The sequence below is a fragment of the Ursus arctos genome, unplaced genomic scaffold, assembly GCF_023065955.2.
Source record: "Ursus arctos isolate Adak ecotype North America unplaced genomic scaffold, UrsArc2.0 scaffold_2, whole genome shotgun sequence".
Lineage (NCBI taxonomy): Eukaryota > Metazoa > Chordata > Mammalia > Carnivora > Ursidae > Ursus > Ursus arctos.
Window position 1 is genome coordinate 27,875,930 of NW_026622874.1, and position 23,544 is coordinate 27,899,473.

General features: G+C 41.7%; 1 protein-coding gene across 8 annotated transcripts in view; it reads right to left on the reverse strand.

Annotated features, from left to right (window-relative positions):
* Positions 1-4,249: 4,249 nt before the first annotated feature.
* The window catches only part of PROX1 (prospero homeobox 1), a 56,678-nt gene continuing 37,383 nt past the window's right edge, over positions 4,250-23,544 (reverse strand). For 7 of the 8 annotated variants that reach the window (XM_057315691.1, XM_057315687.1, XM_057315690.1 and 4 more), the window contains one exon: positions 4,250-9,591. In XM_057315691.1, the coding sequence (XP_057171674.1) occupies positions 9,403-9,591 (189 nt within the window). In that variant the 3' untranslated portion in view covers positions 4,250-9,402. The remainder of the gene's footprint in view (positions 9,592-23,544) is intronic. The other variant, XM_057315694.1, reaches the window with a different exon arrangement.

The following is a 23,544-nucleotide window of genomic DNA, read 5'->3' on the forward strand; positions in this document are numbered from 1 at the left end:
CTTATAGAGTAAAATTTGATACCTTCTTTTTGCTTAGAAATGCACCCACTTCACCGAGATTTCTCACGTATCTAACCATAGTGTTGATTCTATAAATTCTTGATTATCAATGGAGAAAAGACATATATAATACTCCATTGGTAATGTATAATTATTCATGAGGTTTTCAGTTGCACACACCCATATCAGGCTTGGGTGCCTAATCATTGACCCTCCTCTGTGCCAGACTTCAAGACTCTTTTGCTCCACCTTACTGTCAGTTGCTGAGCCGGGATTTAGGGAGAACATTTCCTCTGGTTACTGAAGATTTTCCACTTGTGAGTAATTGGAAATAGGACCATTGACTTTTGGAATAATTTCCCAACAGGTCAAGGGTAACAACAATGACAAGAAATCCATTGCCCCAATTCTGATGGTCTAGAGCTACTCACACCAAGGAATTTCCAATACCAGCAAAGCCCGGAGTACTATTTGCACAACCAATGGGGAAAACCCAGTGCTTTCTCCACTGGCACATTTATTTGCAGAGACACAGGCATTTTTTCCAGGGTGGCTGCCAAACTATCTCCTGAGCCTGTCTAGCTAGCACCTGGACACTCAGCAGGGGGCTTTGCAAAAAATACCCTCCCCTTTGCCAGGGTAGAGGCAGCCTGAGTGATTCTGTTTCAGGCTGTTGTGGCACCTTAATCTTTCTAAGCTGCTTCTCTCCTATTCTGGGGCCTACCCAAGCATGGCTGGCTGGAGGTGTGGCCGCAGCAGCTCCAGGCCTGAGGCTGAGGGCAAAGGCCTGGGGAAATGGTCAGTGTGGGAGAGAAGCTTTTAGTGCCTGAAGAACTTCTGCGTTCTTCAAAATTCGAATGCCCCGAGAAGTTGCAATGGGTCTGGACATAATTCTTCCCTCATGACTTAAAACAACATGGCGAGCTGACAAAAGCCATCAACCATGGGAGAAGAAAGGAAACGAATGAATAGTGATTGAGTACAAACCCATGTCTTTCTATGCTCTATGTTGTAAGAATGATCTCTCTTTCTTTTTCCAAGGTTTGACAGAACTCACAGACGCTCTTATTTAATTTTCACATTCATCCTTAAAGATCCCTTACTCTACCCAATGAGTCTTGGGTTGTTGTTTAGCAGAAAATGGCTTTCTTTAAATGAACGTACGGCAGAATTTACTTGCTATTTACTACTCATATTCATACTTAGAGATCTGCTCCGTCGCACCCGACAAGATCATTGTTATTTCAAGCAGAGAACTCTTTTTTTTCCCCAATGAACATTTTATTGTATCTTACTATAAAGATGAATCTCCTTTGGTTAGAAAAGTTCTCAACCTGGTGGCCCCTGAGATAATATCATATTACCTTAGAGATCTGGGCATAAAAGCCACTGAATTTGATTATCTCTAAAATTTCTTGAGTGCTAATCAGTTTCCTCTACCAGGAAATTCTCCAAGATCCAAGGGGGAGAAGGGTCCCTCCTTCTGTGAGTCCTTATGAATGGTTTTTGGGGACATTTGGAAGGACTCTATGATCGTGGGCAGGAAACAAGTCCTGGAGTGGAAGGGAAAGAAACCTGAGAGGCAGAAATGCTTTGACAGACAGAACTGCGTTCAGGCCACGTGTAGCCATGAGTGATACCACCCCAAAGACCTGGCTTCATGTTTTCTGGGAGAGGCCTCCAGCCCCTCATCACTCATATTCAGGTGACCTTGGACCTCATATGAAAATGTAAAATGTATTCCAGTGCACCATGTATCTTTTTATGCACATACCCCTGGAAGAGAAACACACCAACTCCATGGTAGCTGGTTAACTTTACTGGATGGCTCATCCCTTTGGACAGAGGGAAGCTGGGGAAGCACAGAAGTGCCAAATGCTTGGCCAAGGACAGAGACATTGAAGCAAGAATGGATCGTGAACAGAGAGAAAAGGATCCCAAGTCACCTTTGGCCAACTTCAGAATTTTACACTTGCCCTGTCCCGCATCTTAAATTGCCTTTCTTATGAGAAGCAAAAATATTTTAATAAACCGTTTTTTTCCCCACATAGGAATCTGTCAGAGAAAGTCAACAGGGTGGCTACACTGATCCCAAGAATCCATTCACCTTTTTCAGATTCTTCTGGGGGTTACATGTGTCTCAGGGGTTATGTGTCTTGTCTAGGTTTCCCTGGGTAGTAACGATTTTTAGAAATGAACTGGTTAAAGGAAAGTCTTGTGACACCCAAAGCAGTGCTCTCTTGATTATTTTCCCTTTAGTGAAAGAAGTTACCCTTCAAGTTTTGACGCCAGTGTCTTGACCCTCCCTCCAAAGCGTTAGATTATTGGCCAAGGGGGTGTAGCACACTTATTTCTTCAGTGATCTTTCACAATTTTGTTTAGACATCCTACCAACAGGTTTTAAAAGCTGTATTAGTTCTTCTCCTTTTATAGACTTTCCTTGTATTTCATGCCTTTTAAAATACAGGAGTATTCATAGATTCCAGGAGTTGGCAACACGCGGCAAACATTTGATGTTTTCCTGTGACTTTTATTCAGGGGCATCTATTCCTTACCTCAGCATGTGGTAGTAAATGAATTGTGGAAATGGGGTGCTTTTTAGCTGTTAGTCTTTAAGAAAAACTTGTAAATCGTTTATGATGATAGATGGTGATAACAATGAATAAAGCCAGCGTTGTCTTTATTATTAGTTTGTAGAGCTTGTACTTCAAGTAGAATATGAGTACTGGCAGACATGGAGGCATCTGTGGAACACGGTCTGTGATCAGGGGGTCAGTACATATTGTTCTAGACCAATGCCACTGGATAATTTAGAGTCACAAAAGGAAGGATTTGGTGCTATGTTTTTAATAAACCCATCAAAAACCGTTACCACCTGCTGTAACTTCTTAGTGATTTAGTTGCTACTTGGATTATCAGCACATCAGTTTTAAATAAATACAAGAAGATAGAAGAGTCATTATATGACTTCAAGTGCCTTCTTCCTTCCAAGAGCAGGTGGAAGGAGGGGGAGCTTCTCTTTTTTCTCCAATCAGGGAATAAATATTTTGGTGTAGAGACACATAGCATGTGCTCTTTTGCCCAGTTAAACTAGGACTGGAATTTTAATCTGTTCCATTGATAGAAAAATAACTAAGTGGAAAAACACTGTTATTATTTAATAGTTTTGATATTGCACTGATTCTAAGCACCTTTGTGTAAGCAGGGTCAAAATACAATTTCATCATTTAGGTGAAAGCAAAAGAAATCTGAGATTAAGAAGATTCAGTCTACAGTAATACGGAAGCCAGAAATGGAGGTGTGGCTGTGAATGATGGATAATAGAGTCAATTTCAGGTAGATAAAGGACTTTTGCTAATTCTTCCTGCTCCTGATTCAAGGATAAAGGAAACAGGATTTTAAACCAAAGCGAAAGAGATAAAGGAAATTTTCCAAAGCCATAGGACCAGTGTTCCTAGTATGAAACATGCTGCCAGTCATGTGTGAAGGAACATTCTAGAAAGATTTTGGAAATTTACGTTAGTACTTAGTTCTGAGCCTAACCAGAGTATAAACAATATGAGTTCTCCCTCCCCATATTTCAAGTGATGTATTTGCCATTCTTTGACTTTTGGGAACATCTCTCCTTGTTCTTAGAACCGTTAGATGTTTGCAATTGTTGAATTAAATTTAGTTCACAACATTGTTTTGAGCCAAAGCTTTTGTCATTTTTAAATTTTGAGGGCTAGATAAAGCTAAATCTGTGAGAAGAGGTTTCACAGAGAAATCCAGCCAGTTCCTACAACAGTCCGAAATAAAAAAAGATCATTTCTAGGAGTCGCATGCATTCATGTTAGACTTGTGTAATTAAGCATTTTAATGAAAGCAAAGCTCCGTAATGGATATTAGTCACAACTAGCCTGTTGTCCTAAAAATGGACACAGGTCCAAAAGTTAAATGTCACGTGTTTAAACAAAATCAAACGGCACTGAGCTTGTAATGTATATTTTATTTTGCACAAGCTTGCATATATACTGCACATACATTCAGTTTAAGAGAAGATGGAAGGCACACAAGGCAATTGGACTACTGTATCCTTTAAGTGGTACAAAGCAAAAGGTAAGTTTGGAGAGTATACAAAAGCTTAAAACACACAAAGTAAAACCCCCTACCCACCCACCCCCCAAACAACTTTTTTCTGTTTTAAAATTTAGTAGCTGCCAAACTAAATTTTTGTACTTTTACTTTAAAATCAATTGTCTACTGCACCTTTTTATTTTCTTTTTAATATGGACAGGGAGTCTCATTTTTTTTATCATATCAATTAATATTACAGTACATCCTTGGTAATACAAAATTGTACACCTTCATCAAATAAATTAGGATAAATTAAACCAATAAATTATGCAAAGTCTTCAGAACAATAGACAACAACAAAAATCCACAATTGAAATTGCCTCTAGCTAAAAAAAAAAAAAAAAAAAAATCAAAAATTGACTTTATCAGTTCAGTTATTGTACTATACTCAAATCAAAGGGTCTTTATTACAAAAAAAGAGCTTAATAATGCTATTTACAACATATTGCTAAATAATATAAAGGCAGTGTTTTGTCACGGTTTATACTATATACATATGAGAAGTGGCTGGGACAACATTGGGAGAAGCCATGACCTTTGATTCTTGTAGGTAGCGCTGAGACCAACCCCAAATACGTGTTTTTCTAATTCTAATCTTGAAGTGGTAATTTACAATTTGAAAATGCTTTTTCCCCCCACGTGGAGGATTAGAATATTTTTAAAACACAGAATGAATACGTCTTCACAAAAGAGGGCCAGTCTGTTTGCCTTTTCTGCTCATGTTTGTGCATTTTAGAGGTGCCAGATTTGAGAGAGGGCTCAGTGGAAAGACTCAAAGTCCAGACGCATCCAGATCCTGTTATATTCTTAGAAGGATAATTATAAGAAGATGCAAAGGTTAAATACCGGTTTTGATCCCAGCTCTGAATATGAACATTTTAGCTTTAGTTTTATAGATGGTTTACAACCAACAGATCTACAGAAAACAAAACTGCATTTCCTTCAACAGAACATTTAAGTGCAATGCAGTAACCGCTTACTCAGATAAACCAGTTACATTCTTTTAAGGGGAGCTTTTTGAAAACAATGCGTCTTGTAATTTGCAAGCACAGAGTTTGTACCAGAAGGAAACATTTGTACTATTCACATCAATGAATATTCTATAATATACATGGCAAAGAGATTTTGCTCTGTCCTCACATGTACACTGCTTTCAGGGAGTCTGTAAACCACTTTTTCTTTGATGGATTTATGAATGCTTCTGAGGGACATCCTATTTTTAAAGCCCCCCAAATCTTCAGCTTTATGACTTAGTATTAACCTGTGTGTGTGTGTGTGTGTGTGTGTGTGTGTGTGTGTGTGTGTAGTGGTGGTTACTAAGTGTTTTCATGTACATAGAAAAGAAATTTCATAAATTTACAGAAACTGCATTACCCTTGCCCTTGACATCTGATGAAAGAGACTGTTATCTTTTAAAAGTAGAGAGCAGGATTTTCAAGAATGCTTTCAACTGTCTATACAGTCACTGTAGTGTTCCTAATAAATTCAATAGATGTTGTGAGAATGTAGTTATTTATTAAAATCTCATGTCTTACGTAACAACAGCCATGAGGTTAAATATTTACATTGCTTTATAAAAGTTCCCCTCTTGCTTTAGTGTTTTTGTTTTGCTTTTTTTTGTTGTTTTTAACATTTTTAAAAATGATATTCACCCACATCCCTAGCACAGCAACAAAGATTCTGCAAACATAAAACACTTGAATTAAATAATACTCGGAGGCACAAAGCAAACTTCAGGAATATGTGGGTGAACATTTCCTTAAATAATTACTACATTCTACCATCTTCCACGTTGTTTTACCATTTAATGTGAAACGTCCTCATTAAACAGCCAGAGATACAGTAAGAATTAAATGTTTTGTTGTTGCAAATAGAACATTCTTTTCACAAAACATAACAAATGTCTAAAATAGGTCCTTAAATCTAGATAGGAAAAGGTAAGCTTTCCACTTCACACGCATATATATATGTATATTTTTACATGTGTGTATATGTGTGTGTGTGTCTTCATGTTCACATACCTGCACACACATATACAGCACATGGTATGAAATATTGCTTCTATACTACTTTTCATTAGGCTAAGAAAACACAAGATTTGCACCACAGTTACAAAAAATTGGCTTCTACAAGAATTTTCAAAACTCGAATGCTGCTCAAACAATTGAAGAAAAAATAATTTGCGGTATCAAACTGTTCTAAAAATTCTCTTCTTCAAAAACGTATTCTCCCGCTTTGTTTTAAAAAGACACAAAATATGCATAGCTATCAACGTTATGTCAAACAGCCAGAAAAAAAATCTAGTGTTTATTGCAGCTGTAGTAATTGGAAATAAAGTCAAAAAGATGAGATCGAAAGCCACAGAAGGCACAAGAACAATTGTACTTGTGGGAAAAAACTGGTATTTTGAAGGATTTTTAAAAATCCCCCCGCTGGTGCATTTTAGGTCTAGGCACAGACTATCACCTCAAGTGTATATGCAAAAATAATTTAGGGTTAGCAGAAAATAAGTGGTAATGTCGTATCTCAACATGCACTTTAGACTTCTTTTTTCCTATGCAAACTGTCCCTCATCCTTCACCCTCCCACCTTCATAGAAAGTTAACTTTCTCCCAAGTAGCCAATTTTCACTTGGTGAGAGTTGAGCTGAGATTTGAAAGATGGTGATTAAAAAACAAAGCAAAACAAAACAAAACCCAGAATTGTTAAGTAGAAATTTTGAGAGACAGGCTTTTGTCACTTTCCAATGCACTGGGAGGCACAAGATTTTGTGATCGTAAAAGGGGAAAAACCACCTAAAAGCAAAAGTGATCGAACAAAGAGGTGAGTTTATCCTCATGCAATTTCTACTCTGAAATCATTTCTATGCCTCAGTGAACCTTGAGCGGATATTATCATAGATAAGCACATCAACATTGGTTGTGAACACACCCTTTTGCTGAATTTGTCTACTTAAATTAGAAAGGCAGGGGAAAATAATACTAAAGATCCAAATGAGCCTGGAATCATGACTGAATTCGCCCCAGCTCAGAAGATACTAGCCGTCTGTCTACACAGGTGAATACACTACGGTTTTGCCTTCTACCTTGCAAATGGCAACACAATGTTGATATGAATCACACGGAACAGCAAAGACCCAGTGGTATCATGACGTGAACAATGAATTCCTACTCTTTCACATGAAGCAAGGCAAGAGTGTGACCACAAGTTGAGATTGCTTCCCTACTTTGTGCTGATTGGATTTTTTTTTTTTTTTGGTTTGCATTTTATTCCAATGTAATGATTATCTGAACATGTTTTTTCCCCCCCCCAAGCGAGCCGGAACAAGAACAAATGGGATCTGCTGGCTCTGTGTGTGCTCCATAGGGGAGCACGAGCTGGATGATGCATTTGGTTGGGGGTGCAGAGAGAAGCCAGTGGTGTTCCAGCCTGTGTCGCTGCACTCTGTCCACACTGCAAGAGCCCGTTAGCCTCCTGAGTGACGCAGGGCATCATAGGACTGTGCCGTTTAATTTAAAGTCAGCAGGTTTTAAGGCTTTGTGCTGACAATAATTGCCTCCATACATTCCTGTCCATCAGCAGAATTTATAAATGATGGTAAGTTACAGCGATTGGGTCAGCTAGTTAGTCACATGGGTCAACCTGCATTCTCCAGAGTCAAATGCAACTTTTATGAAAATTAAGGAAAAACGGTATTTGTGTTCGGTATAATCTAAATACCAGGTTTGTTCCTGTGTCATTTTAAGTGTCTATCAAATGACCTAAGGGGAGGGAGGGGGTCAGGAAAAGCCTATTAGAACGAACAAGAATTCTTACTGCATCTGCACACAAAACTCATCTGAGAAAACAAGCGTGAATGCCGAACGACTTTTTAAAAGCAAGTATGGGACGCCGTACACCTTGGAGAAACTGGAAAAAGAGAACAAAAGGAAGAAGAGGAGAACCATTGAAGAAAGCATAAAATAGCAGCCAGCTTTCTTATGTGTGCTGAAATTGTGTCTTTTGGGTTAACCCCAACCTCTCCTATGCTGCCTATACACACGTTTTGGTCAGTACTAGCTTCTGAATTCGAAGAGAGTTTATCAGTTGCTTTAAAATGCTGTACCTAAAATGAAGAAACACTTAATTAGACTGTCACCACTTTGAATATCCATCAGGGTAGTGTGGGATCGTGTATGGAAAGAGGTCATCCTTACATGTGCTCCTCTTCGGAGGTGAAGATCAAGTCCGCTCACAGCTGTCAACAAGAGTCTAACCTAGGCAGGAATTCTATGGTCAACTTGGGATGTCCTTTATTCCTTACTAGAGAACGGTGTTCAGAAAATAGGGTTGTGGGTTTTTTTTTTTTTTGAAAAAAGTGTTAAATATTAAACAGACATAATAACTCGTTGAAGCATATAAACAAAGTTGAGCAAAGAGTACATTTGAAACGTATGTGCCTTTTAATACCCGAAGTAAGATAATAGAAAATGACGTCGAAGGGGCTGTTCTCTACGAAAAATGATCTATACTCACTTATGATGAAGAACCGATTGTAGAATTGAGAGAGGTAATGTGAAGATCGGGTATGAATTTCCAGCCTCATCTCGAAGAAAGAGTCAGTTATGTGTAGAATTGCTTCGCCTCCGTATGAAACTGGTACTCGTTTGGGCTACGTGCCATTTCTCTTACAGAAAGGCTTCACAGTGACTATTTTCTTTTTGAAATTTAGCCTTTTGGGGTAACTTTTGAAAAGTGAGCTGTTCATCTGCCACTGGCATTATTTTTAAACATATAATAAAAAGTGACTTACGGAGGTCAAACCAAACAAAATATTTACGTTTATGTAGTGGTTTCATTGAGTTTTCTGGCCTTCTTAGCAGTAAAAACAAGAGACACATCACCGTCTGTGGAGCGGCGCTGTGTCACGGGTCTCCCTCTGCCAACTGCCATTTGCGATAAACCATCAATCAAGCAGAAGCATCTTTAAAATGCCTTTCCTTGCTAATAGAGATTTTACACACGTCAACATTCTTTTTCCCTGAAAATTAACCCTATTTTAAGTCTCCAAATGTTAAGGGCCTCGGGCAAAAGTAAACTAAAGACCGAAGGAAAATAACCATCCCCTTGCAATGGAAAACAAAAGAAAATGAGCGAAAGATGATGATGAGGAACCACCAGCTGATTTCATAACATATCCATGCCTCCCATACACATACATATGAAATCAAAATCTAGACACGTACAACTTCGACATCCAAAGGGGACTGCTACTATTCATACATTCGAAAAGAGTTGTTGAAATTTCTACTCATGAAGCAGCTCTTGTAGGCAGTTCGGGGATTTGAAAATCTCAGGGACTTCACTATCCAGCTTGCAGATGACCTTGTATATGGCCTTCTTCCAGGAAGGATCAACATCTTTGCCTGCGATAATGGCATTGAAAAACTCTCGTAATGTGATCTGCGCAACTTCCAGGAATCTCTCTGGAACCTGCTGATACAAGGAGACAATGGCATTAATAAAGTTTTCAGTTTCAAGTCTCCAGTTCTTCAAAGGAAATTGAGCTAAGTTCTTTCTTTCAGAAAGGGGCTTACATGGCACCTGCATTTGCTAAAAATGGCCGGCCTCTATTCTCTTATGTAAAGTTGTTATATATAGTAGCACTGTAATGTAGGGTGGACAGCTTTGTGAAGTTTTAGAAAGGGACTTGTGCAAAGGATACACACAGACATATGGAAAAAACAGGATTCCTTCCTGAAAATTTGGGTGAGAAAAGGGGACACACTGTTGGGATTCCCCACTTCATTAAACAGGTGTATTCCAGGTGCAAGTCTCCAGCTACCCTTTCAGAACTTGAATTCTATTTCCTTTGGATTTCCATTATGAAAACAACGTGTGTTCTCAAAAGTAGAATAAGAGATCATTGGCCTTTGATAGCAATGAAAGCCCCTGTAAATGAAGAAAACCTAAATCCTGTTTCCTGCTCATAGCAGCAGAGGACTGTTGACCCAAATGCTAAACTGTATATGAGAGTAATATGCACCATAAAGTGCTCTACATACAGACAGGGATAAGATAATGACATTAACACTGAGTCCCAAAATACAAAATCTGTACTGAGTCCTAAAATTCTACGTCGGAAATTACTTTGAGATTAGAATTGCTCCATAAGAGTGATTCATGCAGCTGATAGTAATAACAAAAACTAACATTCTAGAGTGCTTATTATGTGTCAGGTGCTATGCTATGTACGGACTGTGAATCATGCTATTCAATTCTCCCAACGTCTCTATAAGGTGTCATTGCCCCCTTTTTACTGTGGAGAAGACTGAGGCTCAGACAGATGAAGGGAATTTTTCAAAGTTCTTACATTCTAAGACAAATATCCTCCAAATATCTTTTTATTTTTTAAAAGTTATTTATTTATTTACTTATTTATTTTAGAGAGAATGAGAGCGAAAGAGAGAGCATGAGTGGGAGCGGGGGTGGGGGGAGGAGCAGATGGAGAGGGACATCAGACCCCGAGCTGAGCGCAGAGCCTGACATGGGGCTTGATCTCACGCCCCTGAGATCAGGACCTGAGCTGAAATCAAGAGTCAGACGCTCAACCAACTGAGCCACCCAGGCGCCCCGAATTGTTTATCCTTTTCTTCCACAGCCATTAACATGTGCGTGTGTATGTGTTCTTAATTGTTTATTTAATAGTCCGATGTCTTGTCCAGGGAAAGGGGTAGCTGTTGATGTACTTACTTAGTGCTCTTTGTCAGTTACTCAAGGTAAAGCGGGGCTTCTCTTTCTACACACCAAGACAGGATTTGCAGAGCCATTCTGTGAATTTTCCAAGTACACACAGACTCTCGGTAGATGTCTTTTAGTGAGGTACTTCTGCATTAGCAATGTTGTATTTTTATAGTAAGTGCAGACATATAGGAAGTAACTGCACTAAGACAGATCTGTCTACACACACCAAGGAGGGGAAAGATTTCCATCTCAGGTCACATACGCCACTTTACCAAGTAAAAGGGAGGTATTGTCATGTCGAAGAGATTTGATCTCTTTCTCCCACTCTTTCTCCATTTGTGCAATGGACCGTTTTATAATGACAGTGACTATTAAGGAAAATTAAAATGATCACCAGGCATCCCTGTTTTATACATTTAAAATTGGACAAAGAAGTTCACTCCTTCCAATGGTAAGTCACTTGTCTTTTGTAAAGAAAATTAGTCATTCCCCAGAAAAAAGAAAGACCCCATCTGGGGCCTATCAGAATCTAGAAAAAGTGAAAATTTTGAGTAGCCCCTTCCAAAGACATACACCCCAGCCAGTTTCTCAGGACACGGCTCCCCCAAATCATCCAAACATCCCCTTGTCCCCCATGGATGTGCAAACCAATACACTCCCAATGGCCGTTCCCTGATGAGAATTCATCTGGATTTTCTACAGAATGCTGGTGATTTCTCCCTAAAACTCCTGCAGATACCTGAGTATTTGTGGGATAGGAGGAGCCTGGAGGAGAGATTAGCTCTCCCACTCACCTCACACCAAATAAGTAGTCATTAAGCAGCCTTTTTGAGTACTCTCCCTGCTTCCCTCAAAGATAATCCTTCACATTTTATCAGATGGGCATTGTTGAGAGAGGGAATCTGGCTGGAGAACAGCGAGGCAGTACGACTACCCACTCTAACTACTTGGTTTGGGAGCTGTTAGCCAAATGCTACAGAAACATAATCATAGGCATTTATTAAAATAAACATTTCAAGAAGTGTGGTTTTCCCGGCCATTGGCAACAGAGGCATGACAAAGATCTATGTTCCTTGAACTCGTGGGGACGCAGCAGGGCATGGCAGAGAGCTGTGTGGGACACAGGGTATGATGGCTGCTCTGGAGGAAGTCAGAAAAGACCAGAAGCTCCTCCACACCAAGGGCCCCACGGGTGGTCTGGAGTACCAGGGGCCAAGGGAGCAGAGGTATTGTTTGAGATGGTCAGAAGAGAGACCCATCTAGAAAAGCATCAGGACTGGGGGAGGGGGGGGGAGGAGGGTAGTTCTAGGGTGTGCCTGAGGGCAAGTCAAAGTAACCTCTTTGGGGAGGGGCTGTGTGGGCAGCTCCCACACAATTATTATCATTCGCCATGCTTGTTGATGGTTTTTAGTGGGTTTTATCTTGTTTTAAACATTCATTTCTTTTGGTGGTAATCTTGGGCTATCTTTCACCATCTTTTTGTATTTGTGTCTTGTGTTGTTTAATTTTTCACCTACTTCTATCTAGTTGTATGAATTTGCCCTGAGATGTCTTTCGATAAAGAGCCACGGTTTCTATTCTGTGTATCCCCCAACAATGCTTAACAACGTTGTTTTGTATAGTCTTTCATCATGCGAGCTTGCCTTCTGTTTTACTCCATACTGCTCTGGAGTCACACTTACCTTCTCCCTCGATACTTAAGAAAAAGAAAAAAAAGGAAATTTTAAAATAATGCTAAAAAAAGATAGCATTTAAAGAGTTAGAATAGACCTCAAAAGTCATTATCTAGATGAAGAAACTATGAGACTCTACAAGATGAATAAATTATGAGAACAAGAGACCCATATGAAATAACATGTCCAGGTGTCTTATCATTAAACCATGCTGGCTCCCTTTTAATGCATTTTCAGTAATTTCTATTTGTATGGGGCATCAAAACCTTGACAAGCTGTGGATCTGTGACTGAGAAAAACCACAGAAGAGCTAGTCACTTCAAAATAAACGTGAATGGTACAAAGGATTCCCAGGAGGAGACTTAGGATATTGGTTTATGTTTGAGAAAGGAGGAATTCTTTTTGAACAAATGAAATGGTTTGCTAATTTAGGGCTTACTTTGAGGCAATACTCCTACAACAGATTGGGCTGGTTTAAAGCAATTGATAATGAGATCCTCTAATGCTAGAGCAATTAATCTTTTTTGGTGGCTCCAGAGAGGTAAACTGATGAGTATCAACTGATCTTTTGAGAGAGTGCCAAGGAATTCCATCCACAGGTAGAAATATCGAGAAAAGAGCCCTTACCCCCTTTTGCTTTAAAACTTTCCCCATTTCCATTTAACAGAGTAAAAGCGGGGTCCTTTCTGATTTTTGGGGGGAGCTGTCTTAGAATTCAGGCTTACGAGAATGATGTTGCCCATATTTTTCTGTACCTCTTCACACCTAATGGATTTCCAATCACTAATAAACATCTGCAGAAAATCCCTTAGTGACAAGTAGTCCCTTATCTAGGTTTCTTTTAATAGAACCCAACAATCTGCAGAATGAACCCCAGAGTATCTCCTCAGCATCAGGTGGCAACAGTCAATCAAGTCCCTGGAATGCAAGACAATGCAGGCTGCTGGGAGGGGGGAGGGAAGGCCATGCCTTTGGACATGCCACAGGGAAAAAACAAAAGGCTTCCAAAGTCTCTGGCTGGAACTCTGAAGCTATTGTGGGAGCTGCTGTGCTGAGTGTTCTTCAGGAGAGGAGAATGGAAACTCTGCTTGATAAAAAGGCATCCCAATATAGGAACCTCACCCCAAATGGTCTTGCCTCTCCTTGCCTTGATATTTGGAGGAGAATATAATTGCGACGAGGTACTTGAATGCACTCATAAATTTGAAGGGGGCTGGCTATCAGCATCTACCAATTTCATCACAATCGTTTGTACTTGAGTCTCCTCCGAGCAAACAAGGGCCTTATGGGCTGTGATGAAATGGGCAAATCGGGAGGATGTTTTCAAGTCTGCTCCAGCTGTGGCTGGGTTGTGCACGTGCGTGCGCACACACGAGTACACGTGCACACATGCACGGTGTGTTGGGTGGGGGGCTGTTTTGCTGTTCTTTTTTTTTTTTCCCCTCAGAATGAGTGGCAAAGACACATTTTTCCCCTGTCTTCCTCCTCCTCTTCCCAGTTGCTTTACCTTCAAGGATGATTTGTTTTATTAAACTGACTGTCCCTAGCCTCTGCAGTACATAATAAAAGCCTGACATAGCAGGCTGCCTGCCTTCTGTGTCCTGCAGACACTCATCATAAGTGTCAGGACATACCAAGGTTAGTGGTCACTGGAAGTGTGCTCGCTGGCCCAAACCTTGCCAAACGCTCTTGGCAGCTGAATGAATGTCACAGAGAATAGAAGGGGAATTACAAAGGTTAAAAAGAAGACAGCCTCTCCTATTTTCTGGAGACAGAGAAGCTGATTTTTCACACCTCTGAAATATCCAGAAGCTCATCCCTTCGTCTCTTGCAGGAGACCTAAACCTCGCGCCTTGCACAGTTTCCCATGGATACCTCTCCATCCTCAATCCCCTTTAAAAACTGGTCCACTGGCCTAATTTCATCAGTGAAATGATTTTTGCTGAAACGGAGAGAAAACAAACCAGGCACTGAGCTCTCTCCCCAAACCCCTCCCCAATCACCAAAGGCTCAAGTGGCTTATCAGGGTTGTCAATAGATTACAATCTTATCAAGGGAGATCATCTATTCAGTTCATCTTTTAAACTTTTTTTTTTTTTTTCAAACTTACCTTGACAGGGAAAGGGAAAAGGGAACCTATGTATGGGCAGGAGTAAAATTTGATGGATGGAAAAGTCACATCGGGGCTAGTATTTTGGTGAATTAGTTTGTGTGTGGGTTTTCCTTCTTCTTCCTCCTCCACTTTTTTTTTTTTTTTAATACTATAAAAGGGCAATAAAATGCTGACTGTAAGAAGACAATGTCAAGGAGAAAAGGGTACTGGTATTTTGGATACTCTTCACTGCTCGCCTTGGAGAGAGAGTTATTCTTGTCACAAACCCTTTTGTCTGCATCTGCTGACTGCTTGCCTGTAGCCAGCAGCATACTTTAACTGTTTTGTCACCTCCTAACATCACATGCATCAGCTGTTGGGCTTTTGTTACGGGTATTGTAGAACTAATCCACTGTGGCTGTTCTACTGTGCAGTAAATAAAACAGAAACGGGCTTCTCAGACAATTCTGCATGAATATTTCAGATGGCTTTACAACTCCAATTCACAAAATCAAATAAATAAATAACTCCCCCAGCCTCCCCCAGCCTCTACCCACAACAGAAACAAAACCCCTCAAACTAGACCCACATGCCTCCAAGTCAACTGTATTGGAGACACCGACTTGAGCCTTCAAGCAATTGTTTCGGTGAAGTTGAAAGAATAGTGCTCTCTAAACTTGAGCGCCGTGGTATTCATATTTATTATTAGCGTTAGACACATTTAATTCCAAAAACTGGGTAAGCAGCTTTGAAAATCTGGAGAGCTACTTTTCTCCTTGGGCTTTCAAAAAAAAAAAAAAATAATGCCATCAGAAATATGCAGTTAGAGTTGCCTTGTTAAAACTGTTTCATTGTTTCCATCTGCATCTTTTTCCCTCCCACTTATCTGAACCGGGTCAAAGGAGGATGCTCGTGCATCTTGTTCAGCCCAAGAGTCTTTCCAAAATGTTTAACCTGGGTAGGAGCATAAAAGGAAAATCGAACTTGGGACTTTCAAAACTGAATTTACATCACGAGTTCTCTTAGAGTGTAAACAGTGCACTAATCACATATTGCGAGGCATTATCTAGATGACTTCTAAGTGTCTTTGGAGAAGCGAAAAAGAGAAAGGGCCTCTGCACACGCACACACGCGCCCGCGCACACATGCACACAAAGGTCCTAGGGAAGGAGACAAAGTTGAAGTACTTTCCCGAGCATTCATTCACCGTGGTGCGCACATGATTCCTCCAAACGAACTCTCCCATCCCTGCTGTTTGTTAAGTAAATATTGATCAAGGAGAGACAGAGCTCCTGACGGCAGTGGCACAAGCTGGGGACTTACACTGCAGACAGAGTGGACTTAAATGGATAAACTCAGATGCTTTAGAAACTCCTCAAAGAGATTATCAGATGAAAAGGCAAGAACAGACACGACATTGCTGCTCCCCTCCACTGTCTCATCCTCACTGAATTTTCCTGTCCGAGGCAGAGGAGGAAACCTGGAGTTATGAAAAATGGCTACGACACGCTGTTACGAAGGGTGCCCCCTGCGCGCTCGCCCGCGGACTGGCGGGCCCGGAAGGAAGACGTGGCGTAGGACGCCGCGCGAAGTGCATTGTGGGATTGTGTCCTGCCGCCCCGTCATGGCGGGGAAGGGTCAGGTGGGAGAGCGAACGTGACTGTGCCTTGGGAAGCATAAAATACCACCCAAATGTAAGGTGATGCTCTGAACCTTTTTCTTTAGAGTCCAATTCCTGGGAAGTGTTTCACTGTGATGAGCAAATGTGTACAAGGCAGTATTTTGAGCGACGCTTTGAGTATGTTTGCTTGAGCAATTTTATTGGCTGAGTCAACAAGTTGAGAAAGTTGCTTTGTATTTCCTAAGTTTTATTTCAGTCACTTCATGATTGTGATCTGAATCCCCGTCAGGAGCTGAAGGGCCATTGGGTGCTTCCCTGGGAAGGCCAGTTTGAAAATCATCACTAGAGATTAGGTTTTGTATATTAATCGCTGAGTGCCATGGTCAAAGAACGAACTATTATATTTAGAGTTCCCACCAAATGGCTACATGGCGTTTAAATTTTATTAGGATGCTCACACTTCTGTTTGGAAGGCCTGGCATTATCTGGGGAGCACTGGCTGTGAAGCCACTTGCCAGCGCCTGCCGGGTTAAACCAAATGAGGCAGAGGAAGGTTCTGAGGCAGCAACCAGGCTTGGGACTAAAGTCCCTTTCACTCTGATGTTCCAAGTGGCATTCAGCTTTTGGGACCGTACAGGACTGGGGTCGGCGTAATGCCCACGCAGCTTTGGGCCTAAGAGCAGGCTCGCTTCCCTAGTAACATGTTTTGCTACTTAAATATCTGAAGAGTAAATGCTTATAGGAAGTGGCTATAGTTCAAGGCTGTCCTTCAAACACACACACACACACACACTAAAACAAAAACAAAAAAAACCCACCTCATGTTTCCTCTAAGCAAAGGAACACATGGCAATAACAGTCTGTATCATATTTTTTTTTTTACAAACCTTCAAAAGAACAATGTTCTGTTGAGCAAAATTCAGTAGCATTCTGTAAACATTAATTTAAGGAAATCAATAGACTCAGTGAGCTAAAGCCATATTGCAAGATAAACTGGCCAGAGTGCCACTTTGTCAAATAGATTTTCGTTTTCTCGGCTAGATAAAGACAGTTTCAAAACGGGGCAAACGTGTTGCAACCAAGGTTTGAAAAGTATGTGGCCTTCAAACAGTCTGCTTGTTCCTACTGCAAAGCTGGATAAACATACTTTAAAAATGATAAGATGGCTTGGAATTGATTTGGCTTTCAGATTCTACGTATAGTAGATTTCTTGGTTGTCTCACAGGAAAAGAATAAAACAAAACCCCATGCATTCAGGAAAAAAAAAATGTACTTGGGAGAAGGGGTTAAATTGTCTTGAGAAAGGGAGCTGGGGGTGGGGGGGCAGTGTCAGTTGGTGCTTGACTTTAAAAAAGAAAGGAAGAAAGAAATCTTTATTCATGCTGACCTGATGGGCAACAGGCCTTCTTGCCAAAATCCAAAAGCCAAACTCTCTAGTGGGTTTGGGATCAGAGGTTTCAGCTGGTGGAAGCTGTTCCCGTTCTGTGCACACCATGCAATGTCATGTTAATGTGCCAGGGGCGGGGGTGGGGATGGAGCGGGAGGGAGACCCACACAACGGCCCCCAGGTTGCTCCCAGCCAGACTGAAAGAGCTGCAGGGATAATTAGAAAAAGTGGCAAAAGGAAAGCATGTCTCTCCGTCTGTCGCTGCGGCAGGGACCTACATTGAGCTTGTGGCAGGAAAAGTTCCAAGGGAACCCGCCTGGCATCCTCCGGCGCCGTACCAGTCCGTAGAAATGCCGGTAGAGGAGCCACCAGAGAGGACATGGTGGAAATGGCCCTACTGGAGGACGTGTAATAAAAAGAATGAAGAGCACATGGAAAGAGCAAGTAGGGAGGCTAAGGGTCTACCTTGAAAGGACAGTGAAGCTCCATGAAGAGGCATCAGGGAAGTGGACTTTGGTGCGTAGTGTGGGCAGTGAGAGGCTGGGGAGGCTCAGGCTATCACCCCTCGCACCGGCTTCTCTGACAGCAGCATGGAGGCCGAGGCACGCCCTAGAGCTTTCTTTGTTTCCTCACCTAAACTGTGTCTTTCTCTTTTAAAAGTGGCTATTTAGAAAATACAGAATGCGCAATAAAACTTGAACACCTCTAAGATGTTGGTAATGTATGTGTTGGTAAAAACATCACATGATGATCAAGAACTGTGCTTGGATGGAGCGTTTTGACTAATTGTGACTTTCGGGAATAAAAAAGAATGTCTTCACACCTACTTGACCTGCTAATAATGTGTGTATGCTTTTTAAACTGTCTAAACATTCCATTGGTAACTCTGTGTAGAGATATCAAGAGAAATAAAACTCTCTCTCCCATAGCCCCAGAAAAAGAGGGACTTCACTAGCTTGCCAGGGACAGAACGGCCAATGTCATCATCATACACTCTGTGGCACCGTCAGAATTATTTTGTGGCACTGAAATTTGGTTCACCAAATATGATAAAAATGGCTAGTTTATTTGCTCATGCTTAGAAGTCTTAGTGGTATCGTGTCAGGAAACACAACGATTGTCATATTATTGGTGGTGATGGAGTAAATGTTCCTCCCCACCCCCCCCCCGAACTCTGCACAGGTTTCAAAGAGTGACTCCAAGTTTAAACAGACAAAACAAATGAAAAAATAAAATTCCACGAAAAGAAAATCAGAGAAAAAGTAATAAAAATGAAAATCTAATACTTTCTTAATCTCTTTACCCCCCAGGATACGTTGAAATGCTCTTAGATCTTAAACACAACCCGAAGCTCCCGCTGGAATTATGCATATGGTAGGCTATTCAGGTAAGACCTGGACCAAGACTATTGCATTGAAGAATCATGGAGTTTTGCAACCTCAGGACTCAGAGAGAGTCCATGTTCTCCAAAAGAGCGAAACAATCTGAGCCAGGGCTTGGCAAACTTTTTCTGCAAAGGGCTAGATAGTAAATACATAAGCTTTGCGGGCCACATTCTGTCTCTGTTGCACAGTCTTCTTCTTGTTTACAACTTTTTAAAAAATCTAAAAACCATTCTGAGCTTGGGGTCATAAAAAACAGGCTGAGGGCCAGATTTGGCCCATACGCCATAGTTTGCCAGCCTCTGCTCTTAGCCAAACTTGAGGGCTGACAACGTTCCTGAATGCGCTTTCATGCTTCACTAATCCCGCGTGCCTCACTGGGTCAGCACACTACTTGTTCTTGTAGGGTAGCAGGGATCGATTCACCCAAATTCAACCTGCAACGTCATGCCATTCCTCAGGTGCATGGAAGGCGGCCCATGTCCCTGGGAACAGAGTGAGACCACACCCAGAGGTCACCAAGGCCCAGAGAGACTTCAGTCTTGCTCTGCCTTGATGACAAGCTATTCATTGGGAACGTTCCTGCCAGGAAACATTCAAATGTACAAGATGGAGGAATCCGTGCCTCCTTCACAACACATCAGATGAATCAGCTCGATATTTAGATGGAAAAACAAGCAGCCTACCGGTCACAGTGCAGTGTTAACTCACTTCCCTTCGAGGCGGCCCCACGAATTCTGTGCCATTGGTATCCGAGTTCAAGACAGGCTGATAGTGCTTAAAGTTTAACTTTTGCTACAATTACTGGGTGAGGTGGTAAAATAAATAGGGCCAAGCTTGGTGCCATTCTTGGATGGGAGATTATCCAAAAACAACAAGACATAAACTCTCCAATATTGCACGAAAGGAAGCTGGGGCACAGATAATCCATGGTTACTCCTGTTTCGTTCGAGAATGCATTACGTGATTGTTTTCTGCAGCAGGTTTATCTTCGTAATTAAGCTTTGCCTAGGCTAACATGGAAACTAGTCTGTGTGCCCTGTATTCGTGCTGATGGAGCCTGCGAGTGAGGAGCCCAGGGAGAAACTGTTAGGAAGTGGGGTTCAGGCAGGACGATGAGAACAGCATCACCCACGGCGAGCACCAGAGAGGGCACTGTGAGGTACGGGTAATAAAAGAGTGCTTCGGAGAACACTGGAAACTGGGAGAGACCGCCACTCTGCTGACAACAGAGTATGCACCCCAAGTCATATTGGGGCTGCTCTGAGAAAGGCCTGGGATCTTTGTTCTGTCAGAGAAATTCTGTTTTGTGTTTCTAGAGTATTCTATTGGTCTCTCCTCCACAATTACCCTTTGCAAAAGGAAGGATAAGCTGTATTTCAAAGCAACCTAAGAGCTTGGGAATGGCTCTGAAATTCCTCTTTCAAGAAAGGTAAATAGTTTGGAAAAGGGGAGAAACAGATTCTTGAATGGCCCCAGGGGTCTTTGGGAGCCCTCTAGACCCATGCCAACATCTAACGGGAGGTGAGGTAATGTTTGGGGGGGAGGAGTCTTAGGACACTGTCAGGGATTGGCCCTTGCATTGGTCCTGCCAAAAGGCAATTACAGGAATCGATATACAGATTACCTTGTATACTGTCAGGCCGCTGAAAATGACAAATCTTTGCAACTTGTCTCTACATTAAAGGAAACACAGTGGCCTTGAAACCAGAGCCTTTCATCTTCTTCCACCCACTTCTGCTTCTGGTTGTTTCTCTGCCTTTAGCGCCACTCAAACCCCCACACTTGTTCTCAGTCAACATAACTACCTTTTACTAAGTCACTTTTAGAACCAGATTTTACTTTAAAATGCTATGGTAGCCTTCCCCCCCCCACCCCACAAAACAGAAGTTGGGGACCATGACCATAAAAAGGTGGAAAATACATATCCAAATGACTTGTGTGACAATTTGATACCTACCAGCCACAAACACGTGAACACATACAAAATCCCGCTGGGAAAGACTTTCATGATCAAGATTATCACCACGTTGGGAATCCTTAAAAGAAAAGGGAGGTGTTGCTTTTGCCAGAACCACCAACCCAGCCTAGTAGTGGAGGTAGCTGTCCGTAACAACTCTGTCCTGAACGAGAGCGGATGTCGTGTGTTCTACAGAGGTTCGGGTGGAGGTGTGGCATAGTGGGATACGTGTGGGGACAGGCATACGCACTGTCTCTTAGTTTGTTCAGTTCTGTACTATCTCCTAGAAAACCCACTGGAATGAGGGCTTCAGGACAAATGTCCTTGTTGTTTGGCTGCCCTAGCCAACACAACACATAAAGCGAGCAGCAAGTATAATGACTCGTGCCAGTTCAGTCAATAAACGTTTATGAATTTAAAAAATTAGTCTCTATAATCCCAGCAAGGGAGTTGCCACGTCTCCAAGGGCAAGTGTTGAGATTTAGATCTGCAAAGAGGGCCTTGGGAGAACACGAAAATGGGCACCCTAGAGATTTTCACTGAGATAATTAGGCCACAGCAGAGCCACAAGGGCGGAAGTGGCCCCACATGGACACCATCTGGATTCCTAAGGGTTCCACAGTCACTGCTTAAAGCTTTGCATCGTGCCCAGGATTTATTTCAAGAATGCAGAACATCTTCCAGAATCACCGAATTTCAGAGATAGAACAAAGCTCTGTGTTTCATCTTATCACTTTACGGGTGAGCAAAGTAGAGCCCAGCGAGACAGGTGTTGCCAGTGGCAGGTCCTCCAACTCACGCTCCCTCTGCCAGATCCCATCCCCTCATTGCGGCCCTTCTCATCTGGAACCAATGACTCCAGAATCCTGGGGCTGTTCCAGGCTGATGTCACCTTTACAGCCACACCTGGCACAGGAGGAATCACTTTCTCTTCTTAAACCCAGTTTTGCATTGACTCTTTGTCCCAATTCTGATGAGAACTCCCTGTTTGCTCATTTGTTTGTTTGCCTATTTAGGGTCAGCAGGAAATGGTGCAATAGTTGAGCTACTGATAATGGCAACAAGGTAACTTTTACTTGGCTCTATGAATTAATAAAAGCAAATGCTTACACAGCACTTACTTTGTGCTAATATAGTCATGTATATTCATTTAATTCTCAAGACAACTCTGTGAGGTAGTTGATATTATTTTCCCCATTTTATAGATGAGGAGACTGAGGCACAGGGAGGGTAAAACACTTGTCAAGGTTTCAGGAGCTGGGATCTGACCCCAGGAACCAGTTCCGGAATCCATGCTCTTAGGTTCTGCGCTATTATTAGTTCAGGACATTGCAAAGACTCCCCAAAGGATTTCCTTCTTAAGATTTCAAGATGATGCTTTCATATAAAATAACACCTACTTGTAAGCGAAAATTTTGTTTCCTGCCTGAGAATAATTTAGAGACCACAGCTTTCTTGCCCTAGTTTTATCATTTTTATAGACTTAAGCCCAAGACTAAGGCCATGTCTTCATGATATCAAATACCCTGATACTTTATCTACAAAAACACTGGAAACATCCAGACAGCACGGTGGATCTGCCCATTTTTTATTTGGCGGGGTATGTCCTGGAGACGCATTCAGATTTGCCAGAACACTTGCCAAGAGTCTTATAGACTGGTCTCGTGGGATCATCTTAACCAAAAAGTGCTACTGAGATGTTACTCAAGAAATCCGACTTGTAAGGATAAAATTTGGGGCAAACAAAATAAATTGCATTGGGTGTGTGTGAGAGAGGTACAACCACCAAACTGTAGTGTGGCTGTCCACGGCTGGATTTCTGTCCCATGGTCTGGTAAGTGCAACTGTCCCTCGAGAAGACACAGTCATGCCGGAAACGCATTACGGAAGGGCAGCGAAAATGATCGGGGCAGCCCACTTACTGTATGAGATTAGACTTTTAAAAAGGATTAGAGCCCCTTAATCTGGAGAGATGAAGATTAAGAGGGAGGAATGATCAAAGTCTATAAAATCAGAAAGGAAATGGAGAATATGGCCACAGTCCTGTTCACAAATCCCAGGATATTATAACAAGGGAGATCCCTTTGGAGTTCCAGGGAAATCGCTTTAAGAGCTGTAAAAAGAAGATACAATTTTCACAGCAGGTAATAAATTTAGAGAATTATTATCTTGAGGAGTGGTATACTCTGAGAATGCAGTTAGGTTTAAAAAAAAGGTTTAAATAAACCCATGGGTGATAAAACCATAATGAGCTAATAATGGAGGGTTGGGAATGTTCTGGGGACATCCTGAGTCTTTCGAAGACGATTTCATCAATGACAGGTACCAGCCTCTCCTCACCGGCTTCCTGCCTGGGGGTCTGGGTAGCCAACTGATCTGACCATCTCTCCCTTCACTCTCCCAGCCAGATCGTTCCAAAGATTCGGAATGGGGCTCCGTGACTGGAAAGTGTTCAGGTGCGGTAATATTCGACAACTCATTCCTCGCAGGGAGACTTCTTTATTCCTCACCAGTGTCTGTCCTAGCGTCTGACCATGATTCCCATAAAAATATGAACTTAATCCTTAAAACGAAAAATCTCAGTTTTACT